Here is a 25,733-nt window from a genome sequence, read left to right on the forward strand (position 1 = left end):
AAAAACTTCCTCCTTTCAGGGCCTCAGTTTTTCTCTATTAACCTCAGACTTAGCCAGAACTGTGGTAGAAACCAAAGCAGAAAAATGAGTTCCCAGACTCTTGGATCTCCAGAGGCTTCTAGATAGCTGGGGAGAGAGACTGAGCAATTGCACCCTAAACTGTGTTGTTTCTGAAAGAGCATAATTTGACCTACCTGGATGTCTAAGGAGCCTTTCTCTGAGTTGGTGCAAAGGGGCCACTTGCATGGGTCCTTGCTCACGATGCTCAGCCATCCTGGTTTTCTATCCATTCCCTGAATGTACCAAGCTAGTCCTGACTCAGGGCCTTTGCACATGCTAGTCTTGCTGCCTCAGGCATCCTATAGGAACGGTACCTGGTTCCTCCCTTCTCATCTTTTAGCTCTTAGATGTCACCTTCTCTGAGAGCTCCGTCTTTACTACTTCCTTAAAGAAAGATGTCCCTATTATCCTCATTTCATCCTTCATCTCCTTCTTCGACCTATCCCAATTTGCAACCATTTTACTTGCTTTTTGCTCGCTTCCCCAGGCACTCTGTTAGCTCATATAGGCAGGCGTCTTTTCTGTTTTATTCGGAACTGTGTACCCAACGCCTAGTCCACATAGTGGGGTCTCAATGATATTTACGTGAATGACTTGGCGGCCCCACAATTCCGAGGACTCAAAGGCACCTAAAGTTGCTTCCCCATAAAGTCCCCTTCTTTGGGGCTCTGTGGGTCAGGCTGGGCTTACACATGCTGCAGGAGCTTCCTCCCCTTTGCTCGCTTTGGATCTCAGCACTTCTTTTCCTTGAGGGAAAAGCTTTACATCACGGCGCAGTCTCCTGTGCCCCCGTGACATCATCACCGCCCATCGCTGCGTCACCAGCCGGTCCCAGGCCCCTTCCCCTTCCCTGAGGTGCCCCAAGCTTCTCGGAGACAGCCCCCCAGCCCGCGTCCAGTTAGGGGGCCAGAGGGCTACGTCACGTCCGCCCGCCCGCGCGGCGATGACGTCACGCCCCAGGGCTGGCGTCACGTGCCCCCCCGCCGGGGGCGGGCCTTGAGGGCGGCGCTTCCGGTCGGCGGGGCTTGGCGGCGGCGGCGGTGGCGGCGGCCGGGAGTCGGGGATGGCGGGCCCCGGGAGCGAAGCCCGGTTCTCCGGGCTGTCGCTCATGCAGCTCAACGAGCTGCTGGAGGACGAGGGGCAGCTGGCGGCGATGGTGCAGAAGATGGAGGAGGTGAGCCGGGCCTCGAGGGGGCGCGCGGGGCCGGGCCCCCCGGCGGGCTGCAGGCGCCGGGGCTCGGGCGGAGGGGACCGCGACGGGAAGTGGGAGGGCTCGCGGCGGGGCGTGCAAGGCCGAGGACCCGAGAACGAGGCGGGGATTAGCGAGCTCAGACTGGACATTCGGGACGGAGAGCGCTGGGGCTGGGTCTCGTGGGGCGAGGAGGGAGTGGGGATCAGGGAGCTGGCTGGAGAGGGGGGCTGCAGTCGAGGGTTGGGGACCGGACTGAGGGGCCCGAGGCTGGGTCTGCAGAGGTTGGGGGGCCGACGAAGGGGGAAGGTTGAGGGGGACGGGGGCACTGAGGCGGTCGTCGAGGTCTGAGAATAGGTTTCGAGGCGCCGAGTGGACTAGTTGGGTGAGTTCTGGGGGAGCACTTGGGGACCGGTGTAGATGAGACTGCGAGGTGGTCCTAAGACAGCTTACGGTCGGGCAGGGGCTTGGGAGGCACAGGGCCACCGACAGCTCGTGTGAGATGTGACGGTCCCTGTCTCTGAGGGGTCCTGAGGGTCAGAGCGGCCCTCCCGAGGTGTGACCGCAAGCCGAGTTACCCCAGGGGACACCTCTCCCTGGTCTTGTGGGTGGGCCTGAGGGTGGTACCAGGCTCTCTTTCTCCCTAAGAGTTGCCCTCCCCCTCCACGGAAGAAGGGAATGTGGGAATTCTAGTATGGTGGCTTTGCCCCACTGTGTCCTTCCCCCTTGGGGAAAGCGGAGAGTTCCTGGAGCTGCTTTTTTGGGAGAAGATAAACTGGGGGTTGGGGGCTGACAGCCAGCCACCACCCCACTGATAGTAGACCTGCCTGCCGTGTTTATGGAAATCATGTGTCACCTCCCCGCCCTCCCCTTCAGGGGACCTGGCCCCCTCCCTTCTGGCACGGTTTGCCCTCAGGAGCCTTTGCTTTGTGTGCTTCCTTCTCCCCGTTCCTCCCGACCTTTTGAACTCTGTGTCTGGAAGTCCCATGGAATGGGTCTGGGTCTTCTCCAGGCAGGTGGACCCAGGCGGGTCCCAGCCCCCCACCCGCCACCCTTCTACCCCTCCTGCTCCTTTGTCTCTGAAGTCTGAGGCTTCCCACGCCTACGGGGCTGAGCTGCTCACCCAGAAGCCTGTGAGGGAGCTTTTGGCTTTCTTTCCGAGGAGGGATTGTTCAGCACCCAGCCAGCCCCCTTAAAGGGGGGCTTGTCTGGAGATTGCACATTCAAAATCCCTGGAAAACCCTCAACAGATCATTGTCCAGAGCCACAGAGAGGCCACTGTAGTAAGATGGTATCAGCCTTTCCATTAATACACCCCTTGTATTCACTGCCTTGTAACTTGGCACAAACAACGTTGCTCCGCGATGCAGTGCACCCCATTTATGGTCTCCATGTGGCACTTTCCATTTTAGAGAATAATAAGTGACAAAATCCATCTTTCTTGACTGAATGAGTTTCATGTCTCCAAAGAAAGAATATCTTTGCTTAGTTTCTCTGCTTTTCAGTTGCCAGGAGACCTTTCGTGGACTGCCAGCAGGCATCTTTCTAGTTTAATAATAAAATGATAAGTATTTTTTTCTCACGTGTAGCGCTGCAAGTTATTTTACTCTATGTGACCATTCTGTTTCAGTAAGACCAGGGGACTGTAGTTACAGCAGCGGAGCATTAATTAATAGACATAAACTGCCTTTTAGTGGAGGCAAAGCTGTGCAAGGAGCTGGGCAGTTCTGCCAACCAGGGCTGTGAGGGGCATATGCCGCTTGTTTCCTCTGCCTGGGGAACTGGAGGTTATTGTTTAAAGGGAAACACACATTAATCTAGCAGGATTTTTTTTTTTTCTTTTCTTCTCTCTCTCTTTTTTTTTTTTTGGTTAGTAAAGGTGACCTTCATACCAGAGAACACTATACAAATACTGAGGACTAACTGACTCCACTGGATTAGAGACCACATAGCTCGTGCTAATAACTCAGCAGCAGTTTGTTCTTCAGGGTGTAGTGCTCTTAAATAAAACAAGGAAGCTGAACTGGAAGGCCAGAATCTCTTAGTCAGGCAGCTCAGCCCGCTGCGGTCACACTTAGGAAGTCCTTTGCCCCGGTTGTGTATGTGTAACATGCTTCTAAAAGAGCAGGTATGACACCGAACAACCGAAATCTTGGCCATGGTCGTTTCACTCGGCTGTTAGTGTGATGCAGTGGTTTATCTTGGGTGGTTGTGAGGCACAGCAGAAGGAAACATTTTGTGAACTGCCTGTCCACGCGGCCAAATGGAGCGTTTGTGATGCGGGGTAAAGAACGTTCAGGCTTTGGGATCATGCGCTCCGGGCTGGATGTGGCCACTTCCCGGCTGCGTGGTTGCAGACGAGTCCCTTCACCTCTCTGAGTGTCTGTTGAAGAAGGAGAATGTGATCATACTTATTTCATGGAGTTACTGTGTGGGTTATGTGAGATGGTGCATTTTAAGCCCTTCACACAGCATTTGCTCAGTATGCAGTGAGTGCAGTTATTCATAACCGTTTGTAGTGCTCCCTTTTTAGAAAGGTTACCAGTAGTCATTAATAGATCATCCTGCCAAGTTAATATGGTCTTATTTCAAGGATTTTAAGTAAACTTTTACTTGCTATTAGCCTAAGAAACATTTTACTTTTCTATGGTCAAAATGATTATGTGTCTCTGTAGGTCTGGGATGAGACAGTCAGTGGAACAGGACTTTTACAGCAGAGTCTCTTAACCTGAACCAGAGCCTTTTTTTTTAATTGGCAGAGGAAGTGTTTTAAATTGCAGAGTAAGGCTTCTTCCAGCCGGAGGGGATATTTTGTGGCAGCTGGAAAGTGTGGCTAGGTTTGAAGGCATTCGCTGCTGGGCTTAAGTACAGGCGTGCGTGCTTGTCTTGCACTGTTTTATTGTGGCACGTGAGCCTTAGTGCCACTCGGGACGTTGAAGTCGAGTCGGAGCCATAGACCTCCTCGTTTTGCATGCCTGTGTGTCTGTCTTTTCCCGTGCCTCCTGTCCATTTTGCAGCTGCCTAAATGTAGTATCTGTCTCCCTAGGGACCTTCTGCTCCTTCCGTTTCATATGCACACATTATTATTTTCGTTTAAAGTTATTTTTACATGGCCATGGAATGCGCTGTCCTCTGTCCACACGAACCCCAGTGGACTTGCAGGGCACTCCCTTAAAAGGAGCTGTCACTTAGGCGGGCAGGCAGCTAAAGCCGACCTCTCTGGCCACTTCTCCGGGTGCGCTGTCCGAGGAAGCGCTGACCGACTGGGGCGAACCGAGGGTTCAAAGTCAGGCTCTGTGTTCCTGGGGCATGGGAGGTGCCCACATGCAGAAGCGCGGGGCGTCTGAGAACCCCGTCGTGTCCTGGGAGTTGGTCCAGTCTGGAAGGGGCTTGTTTCCTTACGGTGTGCTCCGGTGTGATGTGTGAGGCAGTGTGACGTGTGTGGGGCGGCCAGGTGCTGCCTGAATCACAGCGGCTTGTTGCGACGTCCCCACCTAGCTGCAAACCCAAAGACTGCCTCTGTGGCACACGCGGGACCGCCGTGAGACTGGTTTTAGGAGCCGAGGTTTAAACCCCGAGTGTGTTTGTGCTACTGGAGCTTGTCCTTTCGTGCCGTTCACTCATGTCATATGTGAAGGCTTCAGCCTGTATGTTTGAACCTCCTCTTCCGTGGACCTATTATTTCAACTCGAGTAAAAAATTGCCGTGCCTGGGATATTTTTTGAAATTCGATTTTATTTTTTTTTAAGAGAGGCATCAGGAGAGCTGTGGACCTTAGCTCCGTGAAGCTCTCTGCACTTTAACCCCTCCACTGCTGGGGCAGAGAGTAACCAGGCCTGCTTTTTCGGGTCCCCGTGAGGCCCAGTGGGGTGGCAGGTGACGACAGCACGTGGCCCAGGGGAAGTGTTCGGTAGAGGCTGGCTCCCTTTGTTTAACAACAGAATTGTGAGACCGGCTTAGATGAGATCTCATCACCTGTTCTGTTTAATTGCTTTCTACTTCCTTTGCGTTGATTAAAATTGTGGCGCGGGGTGGCAGAGGCTTTTGATACTAGCGGGGTGTCCTTTGGCAAGTGGTCAGTCTTTCCAGCGGCAGTTTCCTCGTTGGAAATAAAGAGGACGATGACAGAGGGCCGTCGGATGATATCAGGCGGGAGTGCGCCACGCGGTGCCGTGGCACAGAGCGAACGCCCGTGAGCCGGCTTCGTCAGCTGGCATCGCTGAGGCCGAAAGGCCGGGTGCTTTGGCTGCCATTCCCAGGTTGCATTTCGGGCGCCAGCTCTGGAGCACTTGCTGCGAGGCGTTGTAACTGAGGGACCGCGAACCCAGCACGATCCCCGTTTTAGAATTCGGGGAAGGAACGTCTGCAGTACGGGAGAGAAGAGGCGGGAGTTTCGGTTTGGGAAGACGACACCAGTGACAAGGAGGACAGCGGGATGCCGGTGCGCTCAGTGCCACGGGAGGGCACACCGAGAAGTGGCGAAAGTGGCCAGTTTTATGTTGTGTGTATTTTGCCACCATTTTTTAAAAAGAGGGACTAAGGAAAAGGCCACACGTTAACTGTGAGTGACGCTGCGGGTTCGTCGGGAGGCTGTGGCTGGGGTAGGCCCTGCTGCAGGAGGTGGGCGTCGGTAGCGGGTTTAAGAGAGTAAGTGTCCGGCACAAGAGCACCTGTGAGAGGGGGCAGACTGGGGGGCGTCTGCGGGCCTGCCACCCAGCTCGGGAAGCCGCACTGCCAGCCCCGTGCAAAGGCCTCTTCGTCCTGCGCGTGATCCCCCAGCCCCCAGGATTAGGCGTTCATCTCTCTAAGTAGGGTTTTTGACAGACAGATGGGGGCTCAGGAAGAAGCGACAGCGTGAGCACAGGACAGGCACAGGCTTTGTGACTGGTGAGCCACCACGAACTTTGCCAGACCCGACGTGCCTACGAGCAGGGAGCTGGCGGGAAGTGAGGCTGGCGGGGCAGAGTGCCAGGCTGCGAGCCGGGGGCGGTGAGTGTCCGTGACTCTGGGGCAGAGGAGCTGGGTGACCGGAGGGGCACTGAGGAAGGTGAGTTTGGCAGTGGCGTGGGGGCCTGGTGAGGAAGACCAGGGTGAAGGTGGACACGGAAGAGCAGGTCAGAAGACACGAGGGTGGAGCTCGGCTCTGGGCGGGGTGCGGGCCGCTGGCCGTCCTCCCTGACACCTGGGTGCCCCTGCGGAACAGCCCTGCCCTGCCCGCCGGGGACCCCGTCAGCTTGGTGTCCACCGCCTCAGTCACACACACGGCCCCTCAGCCTGTGCGTGCCTCTGCTGTGGCACTCGACGCGCACTTGTAAGTCATTTACTTCCCCGTGTCCCCGCCCGGCCGGGGACGTGTCCATCTTTGTGTCCTTGCACCTCGCACGGTGCCCGGTTGGTGCTGCTCAGTGAGCGGAGGTGACGAGCTTCGCGTGGGAGGCCGTGAGGGCCGGGCCAGGTGGGGCGGGAAGTGGTGAGGGGCGTCGGGGCCGTGTCTGCCCGGCGGGCGCTCGGCCGGGCGGCTGAGGGACAGGGTGCAGGGCCAGCCTCCCCGAGCGCTTGTTGAAGTCGCGGAGGACATGAAAGTCCGGAAGGCCACTCGGAGCAATGAGTGGGTCGGGAGAAGGAGGGAGGTGCCGTCGCGGCGGGAGGACCCCGTCGACGTCCTGCGACGGCCTCGTGCCGCGTCAGCCTGGTCGAAAGAGGAGCCTCGTCCGTCACGTGCAGCACCGACGCGCTCCTGCGCCGAGCCAGCTTGGCCGTCTGTTCGGCTTTTATCGGCGTTTGCGGCAGACGGTGGCCGTGGGGGCCGCGGCAGGTACGCAGTGCAGGGAGCTGTGACGACCCGTGTGTCCCGCTCACCTACGTCGTCGCTGGTGCTCAGAAGGCGCCGGCGTGAGGGTCCTGGTCGGCGCACTCCCTCCCCCAGCCGCGTTGGCTTTCAGATTTCCATGTCACCCGCGGCGCAGAGACAGACGCGTCCTTCGTAGCATTCCTTCCTAGGGCAGAATGAAAGTGGCGAGGTAGACGAAGCTCGGTTGTCGCTAGGTCGCGTGGCAGTCTGTCGAGGGAAAGCTTGCATTTGAAAGCGTTTCTCGTGGAATCGTGGGGAGCGTTGCTCATTACCGTGCCACAGAGTTTATGCGAAGAGCAGGTATTTGAATAGATCGCGTCGCGTAATTAATGCTTCCTTCAAACCGATCCTGCTGTTGTCACCAAGGGATGCTGATGGCCCCTAGGTCACGTGCACGTCTGCAGCCCAGTCCGTGCCTGGGGTGGCAGAGGGACAGGGCCAGTGCTGATCCGTGTGAGCCATCAGGCAGCAGCTTTCCTTAACGGGAGCCGCCGCGGCGGAGGAAGCTTATTCATTGGCTCAGCCCTCATGCAGCACCCTGGGGACGTGAAACGCGGGCCGCAGGGTCCACCTTGTAGGGTCGTGCGGGTGTAGGGCGTGTGGAGCATGGTGCGGGGACACGCCCTAGCGGGAGGGAGGCAGCCAGCCTTCCTGGCCGGGGCAGGTGGAGAATGTTCCAGGCCGATCCATGCACCCTGACTCAGAGGGTGAGTTAGCCAGGTAGGGGTGAGAGGACTTCCAGGCCCCGGAGCGGGCAGCAGGGACAGAGCGTGCAGGCCTGGAACAGGCCTTGCTGGAGGGACCAGGGCAGGGCAGAGTGGGGGCGAGGCCAGGGAGGCAGACGAGACCGGATGCCTCGTGCCTGGAGCGGGAGCTTGGGCTTGGTCTGCTAGTTAGAGGGACCTTCTGGAGGAGTCTAAACTAAGCTAGGGATCCCCTAGAGGAGTCTCAGCTGGGGGGCCCTGGGGCAGTGTGTGGGGCCCTGGGGAGTGTAAGCTGGGGCCCCAAGGCAGTGTAAGCTGGGGCCCTGGGGAGTATAAGCGGGGTCCTGGGGAGTGAGCTGGGGCCTGGGGCAGTGTAAGCTGGGGCCCTGGGGAGAAGTGCTCATGGGGGTCCTGGGGAGAGGTGCTTGAGGTCCTGGGGCAGTGTGAGCTGGGGCCTGGGGGGCCTGGGGGAGTGTGAGCTGGGGCCCTGGGAGTGTAGCTGGGGGGCCCTGGGGAGTGTAAGCAGGGGGCCCCTGGGGCAGTGTAAGCTGGGGGGCCCTGGGGGAGTGTAAGCTGGGGGCCTGGGGAGTGTAAGCTGGGGGGCCCTGGGGAGTGTAAGCAGGGGCCCTGGGGCAGTGTAAGCTGGGGGCCCTGGGGGAGTGTAAGCGGGGGGCCCTGGGTCACACGGGCCATTTCCATAGATACTCAGGCAGCTGGCAGGAGGAAGGATTTGATGGAGATAAGACCGGAAAACAGGCGGATCAGTCAGAAGGCTGAACGGCTGATAGAGAGACCTTCAGGATGCCACATCCCTGACTGAGACGGCTTACGCTGGGTTCACGGCAGGGCCTGCTGAGTCTTGCTTTACACGCAGTTCAGATGACACCACCCTCGGTCATATAGGTTCTCTGTCGGTGGCAGGTTTATAAAGGGTGTAGGGAAAAACTAGTACAGTTGATAACACCATCAAGAAATAATGACAGAGAAAGAGGAAGCAGAAGTCATCAAAGCTGCGCAGGAACGTCAGGTCCGCTGTTAGGCGTGGCGGTTGAGGTGGGATTTGGGTTGCTGGGAAGCTGGGCGCATTGGCCTCCCACGTGTCAGTTTCCTCATCCTTCAGACGGGAGCATTATGATGCCTTCCCAGCGGTCGTCCCGAGGATTAAATAAGACAGTGTTTGTGAACTGTGAGCACAGTGTGTGGCCGTGTTAGGCGCCCAGCAGATGGAAGCCGTGACGGCTGTTCAAGTGTGGGAGCCACTTGATTTAGGGTTGCGCTCCCCTCAGGGCCTTCATTCTGGGGGTGTTCACGGCGTTGGCAGTGAAGGGTTGCCCGGCGACTACGTTGGTCCTTACGGCTGGGCGTGTGCGGAAGCCCCAGCGGGCGCCTGTGGCTCTCCCCAGTTTACACAGCCCGGTGCCGGGACTGGTTCCCTGGGCATGTTTGTCAGATGCTCGCGGCGGCATAAGTGGGCCATCTGCCACCGTCGCCCATGGGTGCGGGTTTGTCACGGACAGTGCCACGGTCCCTCGAGATTCGCAGTGACAGTTCCGTCTCATCAGAGACTGTCCTGCGGGGAAGTGTATGTCGTCGTTTTTACTTCTGATCCCAGTTGATCAAACCTTTAAAAGTAACTTTTTTTTTTTTACATTTTCTTAATAGAAAAAAATCTTACTACAGAAAACTGTAAAGGAAAATGTATAATCACATGTAACGCCACCACTCAGAGTTCGAGACTGTCACGCTCATTCCACAGTTTCTTTGTGTCTCTCCGCACCGGGATCATTTCTGTAGGTCCCACTTCCTGTTCGTTCTGTGTTACTCTCTGGGCATTTTCTATCAGAATATTCTTACATGACACTTCTAATGGCCACATACGTCACCGTATGGATGTGTCGTAATTTATGTGACCATTCCATTATTGGTTATTTGGGTGCTTTTTTTGCTATCATAAATTGTATTACAGTTGACATCATTGAACATAAATTTGTTAAAATGTCAATATTTAATTTTTTTTGAAAACAGGTAAGTCTTAAGTATCTAGGCAGTTCTTTCAGTTAGAACATCTAATTCCCTACATCAGATATAATTGCATAGGTTTTTTTGTTATGAAGTTTAAGTTGAATAATTGAGAGTAGCTGATTTCTCTTTTGATTAATCCCTTTAGCCACAGACTAAAAAAAAAAAAAAAAATTTCCATTATTAGAGTAGCATTTTCAGTCATGTGAGCGTAAGTTTTATCTGTTAAGCTGAATTCTCGAGTCAGGTGTTGGAAAGTTCATGTCACGATGTATTTTAAATGTAAAAGCAAAATTGTCAGGAGATGTGGTCTTAAAAATAAGTCCAGGGTCCATCCGGGTGGGCGTTTTCTTGTTTGCACCTGTGTGGAGACAATACCAGAACATTCTCGTACGTACGTTTCTTGTAAATTGTGGTTACAGAGCAGGAGAGAAGAGGGAAAACCCTAAGCTCTTACTAAAAAGTGAAAGGCCTGGTCGTTGGTCCTGGCCAGTCACCTGAGAACAGCAGAGTTGAGAAAGTCTGTCTTCCCTTAGGCTGCAGGGGAGGAAGGATCTGGATTTGTAAATTACCGTAGAGGCTGTTAATGGACCTGCCTCCACTTAACGGAAGTGGGGCCAGTCCTGGACTGTGATTGACGCTCCCCACTCACGGTCAGGATTGGGTGTGCGGCGTTTCTGCTGCACGGGGCAGCTGCGTCCCCACCCAGACGGAGTCGGGTGTGCTTGGTGTCAGACCCAGTCGTCCTGGTTTTGTTGTAGTAATGAAATGCTTTCGTAAACTACGATGGCAGCTGATGAACCACGAGTGAACAGCGTAAGCCGAGTGCTTTGGGAAGAGTCAGTGTAAGGCGATTGAAAAAAAAAAACTGGAAAAAAACACTTGCTAGTGAATTAGACTGGGGGAAAACTGGAGAATTCCAGAAGGGTTCTGGTCATCTTGCTTGTCCAGAGTCTTTACCACATGAAAGGATGTGGTCTGGACGAAAAAGGCCTTGGAGCTCGAGCTCATGGGCCCTTTGCCTAAGAAAAGACCTTCGCCTACAGCGACAGAGCGGGCAGATGTGTATCTTATGCTCGTGGGTGTTCGGTGGCTCACTGCTCTAACCAAACTGCTCGGTTGACCGGCAGCTAACCGGTTCTGATGACAGGGAGCGAGGGTTTCTCGTGGCTTCCTTGGCTTACTCGTAGGGCGAGCGTGGGGCTTCGTGTGAGGAGCCCCTTGCTTTCGGGGGACGAGGGACAAAGGCAGCTCACACTGCGTAACGTGGGTGTCCTGTGCCTCCTGCTCCTCCCCCCTCCCCTCCTTCACCCAGGTCTTAGAAGGCCATCGACACTAGGGAGGTAACATTTATAGCACAGGACAGTTATCAGAACCGTCAGCCCTACAATATTTCCTTATTATTGTCACCATTATCCACATAAGTCCAAGATGGAGGGAGATCTTGGGTTGTTTTCTCTGAATGTTAGGAAGTAAATCTAAGAAAAAACAGCAGAACACCCTGGTGTATTGTGCCTGCCAGAAAACCGTCAGATCGCGTGTCCACGTCATTCTTCTCTGGGACGAGCCCCTTTGTTTTCGAGCCTGGTCCTTCGCATTTGTGTCAGGTCTCCTTAGTGAGTAACATCCCGACCTCAGAGCGAGCCAGCTCCCCACGGGGCCGTGGATCAGGCTGCATCCTGCGTCCCGCTGCCGGCCACTCAGTGAGGGCAGCCAGTGTCACCTCAACGAGGATTTTGACACCTCCAATCAAAAATAGCAATTCTTGCTAATCTGGTACATCCCGTTTGCCGAGCGGGTTGTTTTGGCGGCGAATTTGAGGAACAGCCGGCGAGCCCCTTGCCGAGTGGGCTGTAGCCTTGGGCATGGTTTCGCACAGCCCACCAGGTCGTCATGTTTTGGAGCAGCTTCGTGATGTTCTACAGTGCTTCCACTGTATTTTTGTATATTCAGATTTTTAATTTTGTTAGCATGTTAAATAGTCCAGCTCTGCAACCTTAAATTTTTCATTAAAACTGAAGGAACGTGCTACCCTGAACAAGCCCGATCCCGTCTGATCTCGGAAGCTAAGCAGGATCGGGCCAAGTACTTGGATGGGAGACCACCTAGGAAGACCAGGTGCTGGAGGTGTAAAAAATAAAAAAATATAAGGGATTGTAAGCCAACAAGGTCCTTGCAATCTGTGAAGTCAACCAAGTTGCCTCGCCTGAAAAGAAAAAAACTCAAGGAACATTTGGCTTGACCTGAGCCCCATTCGGCTGTTTGCAGCACGGCGCTGGGGCGTTGTCGGCTTGGGTCCCGGTGTCACCTGGAAGCCTGTGTTCAGCCAGAGGACAGCGGTGCAGTGCGTTCGTCGCTGGGAAGGTCTTTTCGCTGAATGGAGATGAATTTTGGCTTTCTGATAACCTTGAACACGGAAGCCCACACTCAGATTGCATGTGACTTTGCCGAAGTTCGCCCGGAGAGTAACTGGTGAGCCAGGTCAGGTGCAGCGCAGTGAAGGGGGACAGGGTAAACCAGGCTGAATGCGCGCCAGCTTGTCATCTGCGTGAGCCTGCTGAGTTTAAAGTCCTAATGCCACCTAAAGTTTTCTACTGGCAGAAAAGTACAAAAGCCAAGATTTGTTCCATTCTTCCTCTTTGTGTTTTAATAACTTCCAATTTAATTTTATCGGAAGAGGAAGGTATCACAATCAGAATGAATGTCCCACCTGAAGGAAAGGGCCAGGCCAGGTCGGGGCAGCGCTGTGCTTATGGGGCTGGGGCGTCTCGTTTCACCAGCGAGCCGGGCAGCTGTCCAACCGCTGGGGTCTGTCAGCCTCAGACCCCGCTAGAGTGTCCCCTACGGGCCCTGGACACATTGAGCATCAGAAAGGTCAGCGACTGCAACTGATTGAAACACATAAAAAGTAAAAACCCATTACTTAAATAGTGATGTCGCCCCAAAACCCTGTCGGTCATTTTTCGAGGTCGCTTGAGCATCCACTCAATCTTCTGGAAGTTGGTTGAAGAGAGGAGAGGTGGGCGGAGTCAGGCATTTATCCTGCTTTTCCTGTGTAGACTTTCAGACACGCACACAGATGAGGCAGAAAGATCGTTATTATAGCATTCAAACCCACAGACGCAGAAGATAAAACTAAAGAATTATCGTTAATTTTAGTAAGTGTGATTAGGGCATTGCAGTTAGTATAGTTTTTACCCATTAAAGACACATGGTAAAGTTTTTAAGGGTGAAGTGATATGGTGCTTGAGATTTGCTTTAAGATACTTTTCTTTTTTAAAGTGTGGAGTGCAGATGCGGCACAGGTGGGGACCGTCGCTGCGCGGTCACCTGCCAGCAGGACACACGGGTTCATTACACTTCTCACTTCCTTTTGCTTCGCGTTCAAAAGTATCCTCAGTAAAAAGGGAAATAAATGAAGTTGAGATGATTATTGGAACTCCGAAACAGAGAAAATGACAGCAGACTAGATTCTGGGTAGTAATAGTAGCTACAGTAGCTTTTACGGCGTAATTCACGGCACAGTCGTGCAGAAAATACTTGGAGACAAAAAATCCTCGTCCTTAATATCATAGCTCTGGAGTCACTGGCACTTGTGACTTTGGTGGTCTCTCCAACCTCCCTAAGACCTTTTCCTCTTTCCTGAGTGAATGGGGACAAGTTTGTCTCACCCTCACTGGGAGGACGAAATGGAGACAATGCACGAATAGTACGAAGCTGGCAGATGCCACGCGTGCAGTAAGCGCTCAATAAATGCCTGCGAATCCTGCTGAGATACGTGCGGCGCCCACGGGAGTGAAGCTCCCCGTCGCCACCAGGGACTCGTCTTACCTGAGTCTTTACATGCACATCTGTTTGATTTCTTTCCCCTTTTTCCTTCTCGAGCCTTTTATTTGAGGAGCAACTGCAGTCTGTGCTCGGGGCCGCCTGTCTGCAGCGTGGAGCGAGCGACGCCCCCGCGGGCTCACGGGGCCTGTCCTCGTGGACGGGGTGAGGACGTGCTGTGTTCTGGCTGTCGTCTCCCCAGAGGGCTTCATGCATGTTCCGAGGATGGATGGGTTGGCGGACGGATGCTCCTCTGTGTTGGAGCATGCTGTGGCTGTCACGAGCTATAGTTAAGGTCCCGAAGTTCGTGGCTTTTTAAAAGATGTGTGAATTCTAGCGGCTTCAGGACCATCACGACCGTGACTTTACTCTCCTGCTCTGGTGAGCTTTCCGAGGGGGGCGGGCTGAATCCTGACGACGGAGGGGCGTGGGAAACCAGCCTACGCCCGGGTGTCTCCACGTGTGTGCCGTGGGTCTGATGTTCTCCGCAGTAAGGGGTAGTTTCGCTTTAGGGCGTCACGGTCATAACTTAATTCTTTCTGTTACGTTTCACTTCCAAACCGTCACCACCCCTGTGAAGTAGGGGAGCACAGTCTCCCAGTCAGCAGCTGGCTGCTTGTAACAATAAGCATTGATCTTTGACGCTGCTGTCGAAAATCCGCGGTAACACTTAAAGAAGCCGATCCTCACAACAGCTTAGCCAGACATTAACAGCCGACGGTGGCCGAAGGCCGCAGCAGCCCCGATTTCTGCAGACGAGGCCGAGCAGGCGTCTGGCGGTGTGCCCGCGTCGGCCCGTGCGCCGCGCCGGTTCTGGGTGTCGGGAATGAATAAGGCACAGTCCTCTCGGGGTGGGCGTGAGCTCACGCGTCGCTTCAGTGCACTGGGAAAGCCGTTCCGGTCACACGGGTGAGGCTCTGGCAAGGCAGGGCCCTCGGCTGGGGTGCGGGCTTGACAGGTGGGTGATGAAGACTCTCCTTATAAAGAGACGCGGGTGCGGAGCCCCAGGGCGCGTGCAGGGCTGGCCACAGTCGTTCACTTCTCACCTCCAGGCCCAAGGGACGGAGCAGAGCGCAGAGAAGCAAGAGAGGGAGGGGCCTGGCCACCCATCGTGACCCCCGTGGGGCGGGGCCCCAGAAAGCCCCCCATTTCATTCTCCTCCCACCCTCAGTCCCACTGCTGAATCCAGCGAGGACCGGAAGAGACGGGGCCTGTTGAAGTGGTGGGTGTGGACCAGCCAGTTGTCCCCTGGGGCACAGAGAGGATGCAGACAGATGGAAGGTTCCAGCACTGCCTGGGGCTGCCCTGACATGACCACGGACGTTTATTCTCTCTCTGCTCTGGAGGGCAGAGGTCTGCGGCCGTGGCCTTCGGCTCCCTCTGGCGCCTGCCGCGTGCTCGGCTCGCGGCCCCCGCACTCCAGTCGCTGCCTTTGTCTTCGCTCCGTGTCTTGCTTTTCTCTGGGTGTCTCTTGAAAGGACACTTGTCATTGGATTCAGGGCCACTTGAGGGTCCTGGAAGATCTCGTCCCCAGACCCTTAACTCGATCACCTCCACAAAGACCGTTTTTCCGAACAAGGGGACATTCCCGGCTTCCAGGGATAAGCATGTGGACACGTCCTTTGGAGGCCACCATTCATCCCACTGTAAGCGCCTGTCACTCCCGGGAGAGTTAAAACTCCGTCGTGACACGGGCGATTTAGTTTACTTTGCCTGCAGTCGTCGCATCCTTGGTGAGGTGGGACCACCTTGTTCACATTCGTCCCCACTGCCGCTCTGTCAGAGCCAGCACCTGGTGCCTCAGAAAACCCTTTTTTTGGATGAATGAATAAACAGATGACTGAGAGACACAGCAGACGACACCACACATCGTGTAGCAGCAGGGGGGTGCTCTGGGGGCGCATGGAACGCCGCCGGGCTGAACACTCTAAATGGATGGCGTGCGTGACGCCTCAGCCAAGCCATGCTGAGCGCATGAGCGAGACTGCGGGCTTTGTGTGGGTGGCGGGGCAGATGGGCGGCGGGGCAGGTGGGCAGGTGCACCTGCATCTGCATCTTACGTACCGCAACCCAGATTCTGAGAACCTTCTGGACTTTGAACGTTTAAAGGACTTCCAGCACGAGCAGGAATTTCTAGTTATTTGTTGAAATTCACTAATTGCTCGATAACATCATTTCCTGGGTTGAGGGTTACATTGTAGTGCACGGGGGGGAGGAAGGGACCTGAGTATTCTCCAGGGGAGGGTTTACCTTGGACATGTGGACAGTTATGGCGAGGGACCCGGACCAGCCAGCTCGGATCAGAATTTCACGTTGTAGGAGAATCCAGTTTGGAAAACCCCACTGCAAACCCACAGCTCCGACCCGGCCTCTCTTGGCCTGTCTCCGAGCGTCTCATTTGTAATCACTACGTGTCTTGCTCAGAGGGGAGTTTATATGTTTTTTTTGTTGTTTTTTTTTTTCCAACTTTATTTTCTACCATACTCCCCCAACCCAGGGAAGTCAAGAAATAAGGACAGGTGCCTTTGAGGGAGGTGCATTTTACGAGGACATCACGTATTGATGCAAGCACCCAAAGACATAAAGGGGTCTCCACATTTCCGCCTGGACAAGTGTGTAGAAAACACCGTTTCCTCTTCTGAAACAAGGCAGCTGAGAGCCTCTGCCTTCAGACTTTACTCCCAAACAGGCTTTTTTGTTGTTTTTTAATTAAAAAATGACTCTTTTCTGTAAATTTGTACATGCTTGTTGTGATGAGTCGAGCCCTGCACAGGTAGAGACGAAAGGAGGTCACACCGTCCCGAGGTGGCCGTCGTTGGCTCGGGTGGCCGTCCTTCCAGGCACCGCCGCTCACGGACGGACAGAGGGGCGGAAACCGCTGCACACGGGGGCCCGACCATACATGCCGCTGCCGTGCGCCTCGTTTTTCTTTGATGATGAGCAGAAAGGGAAACTGAAGTGAAACTGAGCACGTGGATAAAAATGTTTCCTTACCACAGAGAGATTGTTTCCTGAAGAGATTTCTCTACGGTTAAGAAAAAGGATCGTGAGAGCCATCAAGGGACTGGTGACCCCGTTTTCAGTTTCAAGTATCTGCTGGCTCTTGTGGCCACTGAGTTACGGTGGCCTCTGCACGCAGCCTCAGGTTCCCTGTAGAGATTTGTCACCAGCATTGAGGCTGGACTCGGTCTAAGGAGGGGGAGAGTCTGCAGCGCTGCCCGGAGTGGCTGCCTCCGGGGCCTTGCTGAGTGTGCTGTGCCTGTCCCCATGGAGAGGCCCCAGGCCCACCCCACCGCCCACCTCTGCTGTGCAAATGACAGAACAGGGCTGGCTGTTTGGTCCCCCTTCTCAGGCGGGGGGCGGGGGATACTTGCAGGAGAGTGTTTCTCTGCATCTAATGCGCATCTGAGGGGTACCCTGGGGCAGTGGGGGCGGAAGAGCTTTATCAGGTGCTTCCGACGCTCCTCCCCACCTCAGCACCCCTGTCCTGGACGTTGTCCCGGGCCACTGTCCACCGGGAGAGTGCTCTGGCTGTGCCGAGTGGCCGCTTAGAATTTACTGACTTATTTCAATGTGAAAATATCTTCCTGCCCAAAGGACATAAAAAATTACAGCCAGCTTAACGGTTGTCAGCTGGAGTTTTTTGGCCTCCGGCTGGCGGGAGACCTTGACTTGGTGTCTGTGTCCTGTGCAAACGGACGGCCTTCCGACTGCCCCCCGCGCTCCCTCGTGTTGCCCTCCCCCGGGACTTTCTCACGTGGAGGAGCCTGACTTCGACCTCAGACGCTGTGACCGTGAGATTTATTTGTAGACGTGATTTCTTCGCGGTGAAACCGTGAAGCAGTGACGCTTGGTGTACGTCAGTCATCTGGGGAGGGCCTGGTACCCCGGAGAGCCGGGCCGCAGTGGGGTTGTCTGGGCTTTGGGAACTTCGTCGGTACCACCCTTCACGCGGGTCCCGCGTCGTCTGCCGTGCAGTGACACCTGGCAGCAGGCTGGGACTGCCTGTCACTGGGCGCCTCTGCACTGGTCACCTGGGGGGCCCACAGTGCTGCCTTTGCTTAAGACTTCGGGGGGACTCAGCCTCCGGAACTACCCCGAGATGCAGTGTGAGGCCCCCCCTCCCCCGGCTGGGCCTCGGAGGACTTGGATACGGAGCTGCCGGCTGCGTCAGGACTCAGCGCGTTCATGGCTTGAGGAACACTTTTCCTCCACGTTTCGTTGCCCACCTTACTTGCCAGACTCGGCCTTTTTGGGGAGTGGGTGGGGCTCTGACTCACTCAGCAGATCCTTACTGAGTGGCTGACGTGAGGGGTGCTTGGCCTGCCAGGGACGACGAGGGATCGCGTGTCGTTCGTAGTCCAGTGAGGGAGACAGTTCACAGGAAGACAAGTCGCACACTCACCGATTGCCATCAGCTCAGGAGGGGAGCGGTGCTGGGGCAGGGTGGCCGCTGGCTGACACTGGTCAGGGGCTTGGGGCCGAGGCGTGAGGCTGCGGCCCGTCCGTCAGACAGAGCCAGAGGCCTGTGGAGTGGGGAGCTCGGCTTGCTGTCAGGGCTGCCGGGGCAGGGCCCGTGGGGACCGGTCACCTGGGCCTCAGGTCAGGGCGTGCTGCCTCCACTCCCGCTGACACCGAGTTTGAGGGTCAGAACGCTCCTGTCCCTCAGTTCGCAGCCTGACCGAGGGCCTGGCAGGCGATGGCTGCTCAGTAAATGTTTATTAAACAGAGGTGGAGTCGGCAGTGGCCGGGGCCGACTGTGGCCTTGAACACCTGCCCCTGCTCAGCCATCGGATGAGACCGGAGAGAGGAAGAGCTCACCAGGGCATAGTTTGCAGTGAAACTTCCCACGCCGAGACAGCCGCAGACCCACAAGCAGCCGCGAGAAGTGGCAGGCCCTGAGCGCCTTCTCCCGGTGTCCCTTGAAGGCGACATCCTGCAGAATTCACCGCAGGACAGTGACACTGCTAGGCTCAGGACAGGGGACAGCAGGACAGTGCGTCCCCAGGAGCATCCCTCACGTTGTCCGCTTAGAGCCGCGTCTCTGCCCCATCTCCATTTCTGTCATTGTCCCCTTGAGAACGTTGTATACACGGAGTCAGAGAGCATGTGACCCTTCGCATTGCCTCTTTCCACTCGGCCTATGTCCCTGGGGCTTCATCCACGTTGCTGTGAGGGAACGGCGGGTCCTCTTTTACGGCTGAGTAGCGTCCCACGGCGCGGAGGTGGCACGCTTCGTCCCAGCATCACCTGCAGGACAGCGGGGTTGCTTCCCGTCTGGGCCATTCGGAGTCCTCACATGGGGTTTCCGGGAGTGGCCTTCGTTCCTCTGGGACACGTGGCTGGGAGTGCAGCCCCTGGGCCTGTGTTTGCACGTTTAGCGTTAAGAGAGATGGCCGAGCTGTTTGCAGAGTGGCTGTGCAGTGGTTTGCTTCTGTCCGTTCTTTGAAATGGCTCAGCAGTGGAAGAAAAGACACTTCTGCACAACTGGGGACACGGTGCGCAGGGTGGGCCTGCCGTCGGGGGCGCCCCCGCCCAGGCCTTTCCAGCCCCTGAATCTCCGTGCAGCTGCAGCATCAGCAGGAGACAAGTGTGTTCTCCTGCACCCATTTCCTGGTGTTGAGCTAGACAGCAGTCCCCAAGATTTGTGGCCCCAGGGACCGGTGCTCCTATGGGAATCTAATGTCTGATGGTCTGAGGTGGGGCTGAGGCGGTGATGCTAGTGCTGGGGAGCAGCTGCAGATACCGTTGAAGCTTTGCTGCCCGCCTGCTCACCTGCCATGTGGCCCAGTTCCTAACAGGCCACAGACTGGTACCGGTCCGTGGCCCAGGGGTTGAGGACCCCTGAGCTAAAGGCTTCATTTTCTCTGTTAATCTAAATTCTCCATCTAAACACCGGTTTAAGCTGAGCTTGCTCTTCAGGTCCCTGGGCCCAGCTCGTCTGTGGGAGATTGTGTGTCTGCTGGGTGTTGGGGCTTCATCTTTGTCCACTTCGCTATCCTACGTACGTGTGTGTGTGTGTGCATATGTGTGTGCGTGTGTGCGCGTGCATTTATTTTGTTGCGTGCGCTGGGAGGCAGGCGCTGGGAGCACGCCCAGGCACGGTATGGCTCTGGGGGAGGCTGCAGGGGAGGGAGGCAAGAATCTCTCCCCGGTCAGGAGGGAGGAAGTAACAGCGAAAACAGACTGGGTGGGGTGGCGGAAGGTATTAGGGGGAGCACGAGATGACCGGCACGGGGTTGAAGAAGACAGGAGAAGCACGGATAAGTAATGGGGTCACGTGCCGCTGAGTGTCGCCCCGGGCAGGCCGCGGTGGAGGAGGCCCGTCGGCCCCGAGTGGAAAGGGAACCGGAGCACGGCTGTGACGGAGTCTGTGTTTTCGCCTTTTTACTCAGGTGTTCTTCTGCCTGAGTTTTATTAGGTGTTCCTTAACTTTTTTCTCAGACTTTCCATTTCCTCCCTCACCCCTGAGATTCAGGCGGGTGGGCTTCTTGACCTTCCAAATAACCTGTCACTGCTGGAAAGATAGAGTGAAACCCCCGTGGGGCAGAGTCCCCTCCCCCAGCTTAGGCTCAGGCTCATGGACGTGGGGTGGCCGGGAGCTGGGCGGCCTCCCAGCAGACCAGGAAGAGCAGGGGCGGGCGTGGGAGAGAACAGGCTCCGTGCGCACGGACCGCAGCAGCCCGTCTCCCAGGCTTCCGTGTTCGATCTCGAAGCCTGACTGTTGCGCCCGAGTTGATGTCACGCCAACTGGTCTCCGGCACAGGTGGCTCTTTAACTTTCCCTAGAGCAGCAGAAGCTCACTCTGAAAGGCTGTAGCCCCCAATCTTCACGGCTGTCACTCTCGCGAGCACACGGTGGCAGCAGTAAGGAATTCCGGTCACAGCACAGCCACTGAAGCGAACGAGTCACAGACAAAGCCCATCCTGCAGACGCGTTGGAAAGGAAGTGGCTTCGCTCTGGAAGAGCGCGAAGCAGTGTCCACACGTGAACTCGGGCCGGTGTCACGGCTGGGGGACTCAGCTGATAGAAGCCGATGGGTGGCCCCTGTGCATGGGGGTCTCCGGGCACTTGCCCGGGCACCAGCACACTCAAGCTCTCGTTATCCTGTATGTTCCTTGCAGACACAGAATGTCCAGCTTAACAAAGAGATGACGCTCGCCAGCAACCGGAGCCTGGCAGAGGGGAACCTCCGGTACCAGCCGCAGCTGGACGCTCTGAAAGCGCGTCTGACCCAGAAGTACCAGGAGCTGCAGGTGCTCTTCGAAGCCTGTCAGCTAAAGACGACCAAATTAGGTAACGTTTTAAGGCCATCTTTCCAGAGTAAAGAGTGGAGGGAAGGACACACTGTAAAGTGTGTCACCAATTTAGAAGAGACTCAACCACTTTAAGTGAAATTCCACCTTCTCCAAACAGTATAGAAAAAAGGCAGTTTTCTGAATTGTGATATCCAACAAAGGGTGTATCTTGTGCGGTAAGGCCTTCAAAGTTAACGGAACATTTTATTTTAATGTCACACTGTAATTCGCAGCCATTATGAAGTTAGAGTGGAGCGTGGCTGAGTCCTGAGTGCTGTGGGTAGCTTTCGAGGAGACTTAGATGAAGAGGTTAAAAACCGTCCCCTGCCCTGAGCTTCTTGGTGACATGGGACACCTAAACCCCCTCACTGCCTCCAGGACATCGGTGACAGTGCTAGAACACAGCCAGCCAGAATGCAGGAAGGGGAGCCTCACTCGGGCTGGTGGAGGCCAGTTAGGCCGCCCCGGGGAAGTGGTCTGGCAGCGCCTCCTGAAGTGACAAGCGTGCACGCCGGGGCACGTCCCGGGCAGGAGATGGGACGTTCGTCGTCGCTTAGTTGTGACTGCTGAACTTGGCAGCAGTCTGAATGTCCCCTGTGGGCCGATGGGTACGGCGTGGCCCTTACACGGTGGCCTGCTGCACAGCGGTGAAGGACGGGGACCGCTGGTGGGTGCCGCAGGGAGCATCGCCTCGCGGCTGACTGTGGCCTTCAGCGCCTGCAGGACCCTGGGGGGCGGGGGCAGGAGCCCTTTGCACAGCCCAGATGCTGACCCGGGCGCTTGGGATTCACGCTCTGTAAAAGGTCAGGTCCCACAGGTGTGCGCACTTTGTCAGTAACTCCTCAGATACGAAGGGACTACGAAGACGTGATTACGGTATTCCTGTCACATGTTCAGTCAGAGCTCCGGAGCAGATGGGGACACTGGTGCTCTGTGGCCCGTGTCCCCCCCCAGCACCTGTCACGTGTAGTGGTCCCTCTCCTGGGCTTCATGGTCTGGAAAGTGGGCTCTCAGTGGGTGTGATCCTATTGCCTTTGTAGTTAAAATGCTCTGAGGGGGAAATGGGGAGGCTTGGGGAGCATGTCCTTGTGGAGGGCAGGGCCCTGCAGGGCGCCCCTCCTCACGCCGCCCCTCCTCCTTCCAGATAAGCAGTCCAGCAACGCGTCCTTGGAGACCCTGTTAGCACTTCTTCAAGCAGAAGGAGCCAAGATTGAAGAAGACACAGAGGTAAAGCCGGCCAAGGCCCCAGGGCCTCCCGCGGGCGGGAGGTGGCGCCTCCTGGGTGTGCGGGCTGCACAGGAGCCGCAGGGAGCCTGGTCCACCGCCGAGGGGTGCACGCTGCACTGTGAACACACGCCCTGCTCAGCTGCCGGCTGCTCAGAGTCGGCTGGTGGGGCGGAGCCTGTGGGACGCAGCCAGCCCAGCACGCGAGGCCTGAGCGTCCCCGGGCGATAGGGACATGAGCCAGGGTCGAGGGTGGTGCAGTGGTAGCCACTTGGCTGGCAGCAGGGGGTCTGATTTGACTCTGGTACGATGAATGTCGGGCCTGGGTGGGGGTCCGGGTGGGGGCCCGCTGACCCCGTGTCAGGGTGCAGCCGGTGGAAGGGTGGGAAGGTGGGCTCCCGCAGGCATGACGAGGGCGGAGCTGGGCACAGTGCCGCGGTGCTGCCCATCCCCCTGCGGTTTGGGGGGGTGCAGATAGCAGCCCGCCTCCCCCTGGTCACTCCTGGCAGGTCGGGGCTCCCGCCGAGGTCAGCCGGGGTCCCGGGTCGGCGGTGTGGCGCCGGTGGCGGGCGGAGAGGGGACGGGAGACGGAAGGAAGCTGGCTGAGGCCTCGCCGTGCTGGCCGTGAACGGGGCTTCCTTCCCCGGCCGACCTGTCCCGTCACCTGCTTGTTTCAGAACATGGCGGAGAAGTTTCTCGAGGGGCAGCTTCCGTTAGACTCCTTCATCGACGTGTATCAGAGCCAGCGGACACTGGCCCACATGCGAAGGGTCAAGATCGAGAAGCTGCAGGAGATGGTGCTGAAGGGGCAGAGACTCCCGCAGGCCCCAGGCCCGCTGCCACCCAGGGTGGCCGAGCCGCTGCCCGCCGCCCCGCTGCCCTACCCCGCCCCGGAGGCCAGTGGGCCGCCCTCGGTCGCGCCTCGGCGCATCCCGCCTCCAGTGCCTGCAGGACGCTTAGCCACGCCGTTCGCCTCCCCGTACCCGCGACCACCGTGCCCTCCGCTGCCGCCCCACGTGGGCCTCTCCCCCCAGCAGGGCTTCTCCGCGCAGTTGGTGTCTCCGTACCCGCCAGCCCTGCCCCAGAGGCCCCCGCCGCGGCTGCCTCACCAGCCCGGCTTCATCCTGCAGTGAGCCGCCCTCGTCCGTGCTGGGACACTCCGTCTGCCTGCCACCAGCCGGGCTCACGTGGGCGCGGGACACCGCGGGGCCCAGGCGTGCCCAGTGCTCGCGCTGTCAGCAGCGAGTAGGCGCAGGGCCCTGGCACCCCGTGCCGGCGTGCATCCTCCGTGTGGTTTCTGTCTTGTCATGTTGGTGACGCATGAGTTCGGGGGGAAAGCCTCGCCCATCCTCAGTCAGAGCGCAGTCCCCCCTCAGCCGTATTTAATGAGCATGGCTCGTTTCTTTCAAGACAGTTGTGTGTCCTGCCCGCTGTCCACCACAGCCCCTGGTAAGGGTCGCCGGTGGGCCAGCCCGAAGGTGCTTACCTAGTCCCATAGTTCCTTGCTCCTCCCCAGACCTGGGTCCTTCGAAGCCACACGCAGGGTTTGCACTGGGCCCACTGCCACGCCCGGGGACCGGGCCCGTGGGCGGTGCGAGCTGGACTTTGCACAGCGACCACAGCCTGGCCCTCCTGTTTCTTGCCCCAGCAGCCTCGAGGGTTTCTATGAAGAAATACCCTGATATTTTTACTACGTAATTTTCTTGTTTTATATTGGGGAACAGAACTTTTTGACCTAAGCACATTCAGGGACCCTTTATAAACGCACATACATTTTGAGTGGATCGAAACGCAGCCGACGTGAACGCACCAGTGGTGCACAGACCCACCTGCAACCTGCAGGCCGTGTGTGCCTTAGCCTCGTCCGGTGCCGGCCAGGGCTCCCCTGCAGGCCCCCAGGCCGTGGGATGGCCACCACCAGCTGCTGCTGCCCCAGCGTCTGTCCCATGTCCCGGACGGGCTTGTCTGTGCTCGTGTCGCAGGTGCGAGAACACCCCGCCCGCCGCAAACCGGGCCCCTCTTAGCTGATGCTCTGCCTCTGGCTGGGTCTTGGGGTCCGGGCGGTGGGACACAGACTCCAGTAGTGGTTCAGCTAGGTAGGAGGGCGCTCGCCCCACGGGACTAGAGGGTACCAGCAAACCAGGATGTTCTTTCTACCCTCTGGGTTCTTATCTACAGGTGCCGTGAGTACTAAAGTCCTGAGGGTGTCACCACCACCTGTTCACAAGGCCCGTGTGCTTGATTGTGGAGCACCTGGCCCGTTGCCATGGTGACGGAATCAGGGCAGGGCTCAACCTTTGTACTCAGTCCATACACTTCTTCTGGACTTGAACTCGACTGTCATGATCATTTTTAAAGAACACAAAGCTGTATAGGATGATTTACTGCCACGCCAATCAGGTGGGCCTGCCTATGAATCTTGGGAGCAGTGCCACCCACACCAATACCTCTGTCACCCACGTGGGCCGCAGCCAAACGTGTGAGCTCAGTGCTGAGTGAACAGGCTCCCAGGTGGCCTCACCATCTCTCCCGGGCTACGTCTGAGCTGTGGTTGTAAAGTTGTAGGACCCTTTTCAATAGATAGAATTATTAACAGTCTTGTGTTTCATTTATCTGGGGACATTGGTGATGTTTGGTTCTGGAGTATCAGTGAAGCTGACTGGTGTCCATTGATAAAAGCCACCCAAGGGGGCCGAAGAGCCTGCCTCGTCCAGGGTCCCTGTCCCTGAGAGCAGAGCCTTCTGTCCTGCTGTGGTTTCTGTCTCAGACATCAGGCGAGGGCACAAAGAAGCATGCTCCTCACATGTCGGGTCGAAGGTGCCTCATCGGCCTCAGTCCCTCCCTGGCTTCTGTCCACAAGGTCACCGCCCCATGCCGCACAGCTGATGGAAACTCCATTCTCTGCTTGTTTCAAACGATAGAATTCAGTGGTGGTCGCTCTGGGGACTTGCCCACAGGTGTGTCGGGGGACCCCTCAAGCTAGGAAGGAAGTGTCTCTAGTGCCCCTCACCGTGGGACCCGCACTACCCACCCTGTGAGCTGGGCCTTGGGGCCATGATGCCAGGAGGGACTTCACTCACTTGGGAACACAAGGAGCATGGAGCAGCCCTGAGCAAGCTCCCGTCACGCTGAATGGGCTGCCGCTCTCTGCACGACCCTGTGCTGTGAGCGTGGGTGGGAGACAGTGCCGCAGTTTTCCTACGACGAGGAAGCTATTCCTGAGAAATCAGCTTGCTTGTTTTTAAAAAAGAGACGCATCTGACAGTTCATTTTCCCAGTGGCTATTAGGAAGCTCACAGCCAGGCCTGTAGTCTGACCCCATGGAGGGAACTTGTCTGGTCCCCTCTGCGCCCCTTTGCTCACAAGACAATCCAGGGAGGGACAGTACCTGACCCCAGGCTTCTCATTTGAGGTCTCAAAGGTTTGCCCACTGAGGACGTTAGGTCAGATGAAGGTCAGGGTGGCCAACGCACACCGCTGTCCACTGCTGCGTGTGTGCTGGAGACACACACACTTTACAATGTTTTCTGAAGCGAATTCCCTACTAATCGGGACAGACGGGG

The 25,733-nt window shown here is 56.7% G+C and overlaps 1 protein-coding gene across 1 annotated transcript; it reads left to right on the forward strand.

Annotated features, from left to right (window-relative positions):
* The first annotated feature begins 1,051 nt into the window (after positions 1-1,051).
* Positions 1,052-24,765, forward strand: VPS37B (VPS37B subunit of ESCRT-I). Its single transcript, XM_039879325.1, has 4 exons — positions 1,052-1,234; positions 20,773-20,944; positions 22,091-22,173; positions 22,848-24,765. Exons 1-4 carry the CDS (start codon positions 1,124-1,126, stop codon positions 23,301-23,303), a joined length of 822 nt encoding a protein of 273 aa, XP_039735259.1. The 5' UTR covers positions 1,052-1,123; the 3' UTR covers positions 23,304-24,765.
* The last annotated feature ends 968 nt before the right edge of the window (positions 24,766-25,733 follow it).

This window comes from Pteropus medius, unplaced genomic scaffold, assembly GCF_902729225.1.
Source record: "Pteropus medius unplaced genomic scaffold, Ma_sr-lr_union100, whole genome shotgun sequence".
NCBI classification, from domain to species: Eukaryota; Metazoa; Chordata; class Mammalia; order Chiroptera; family Pteropodidae; genus Pteropus; species Pteropus medius.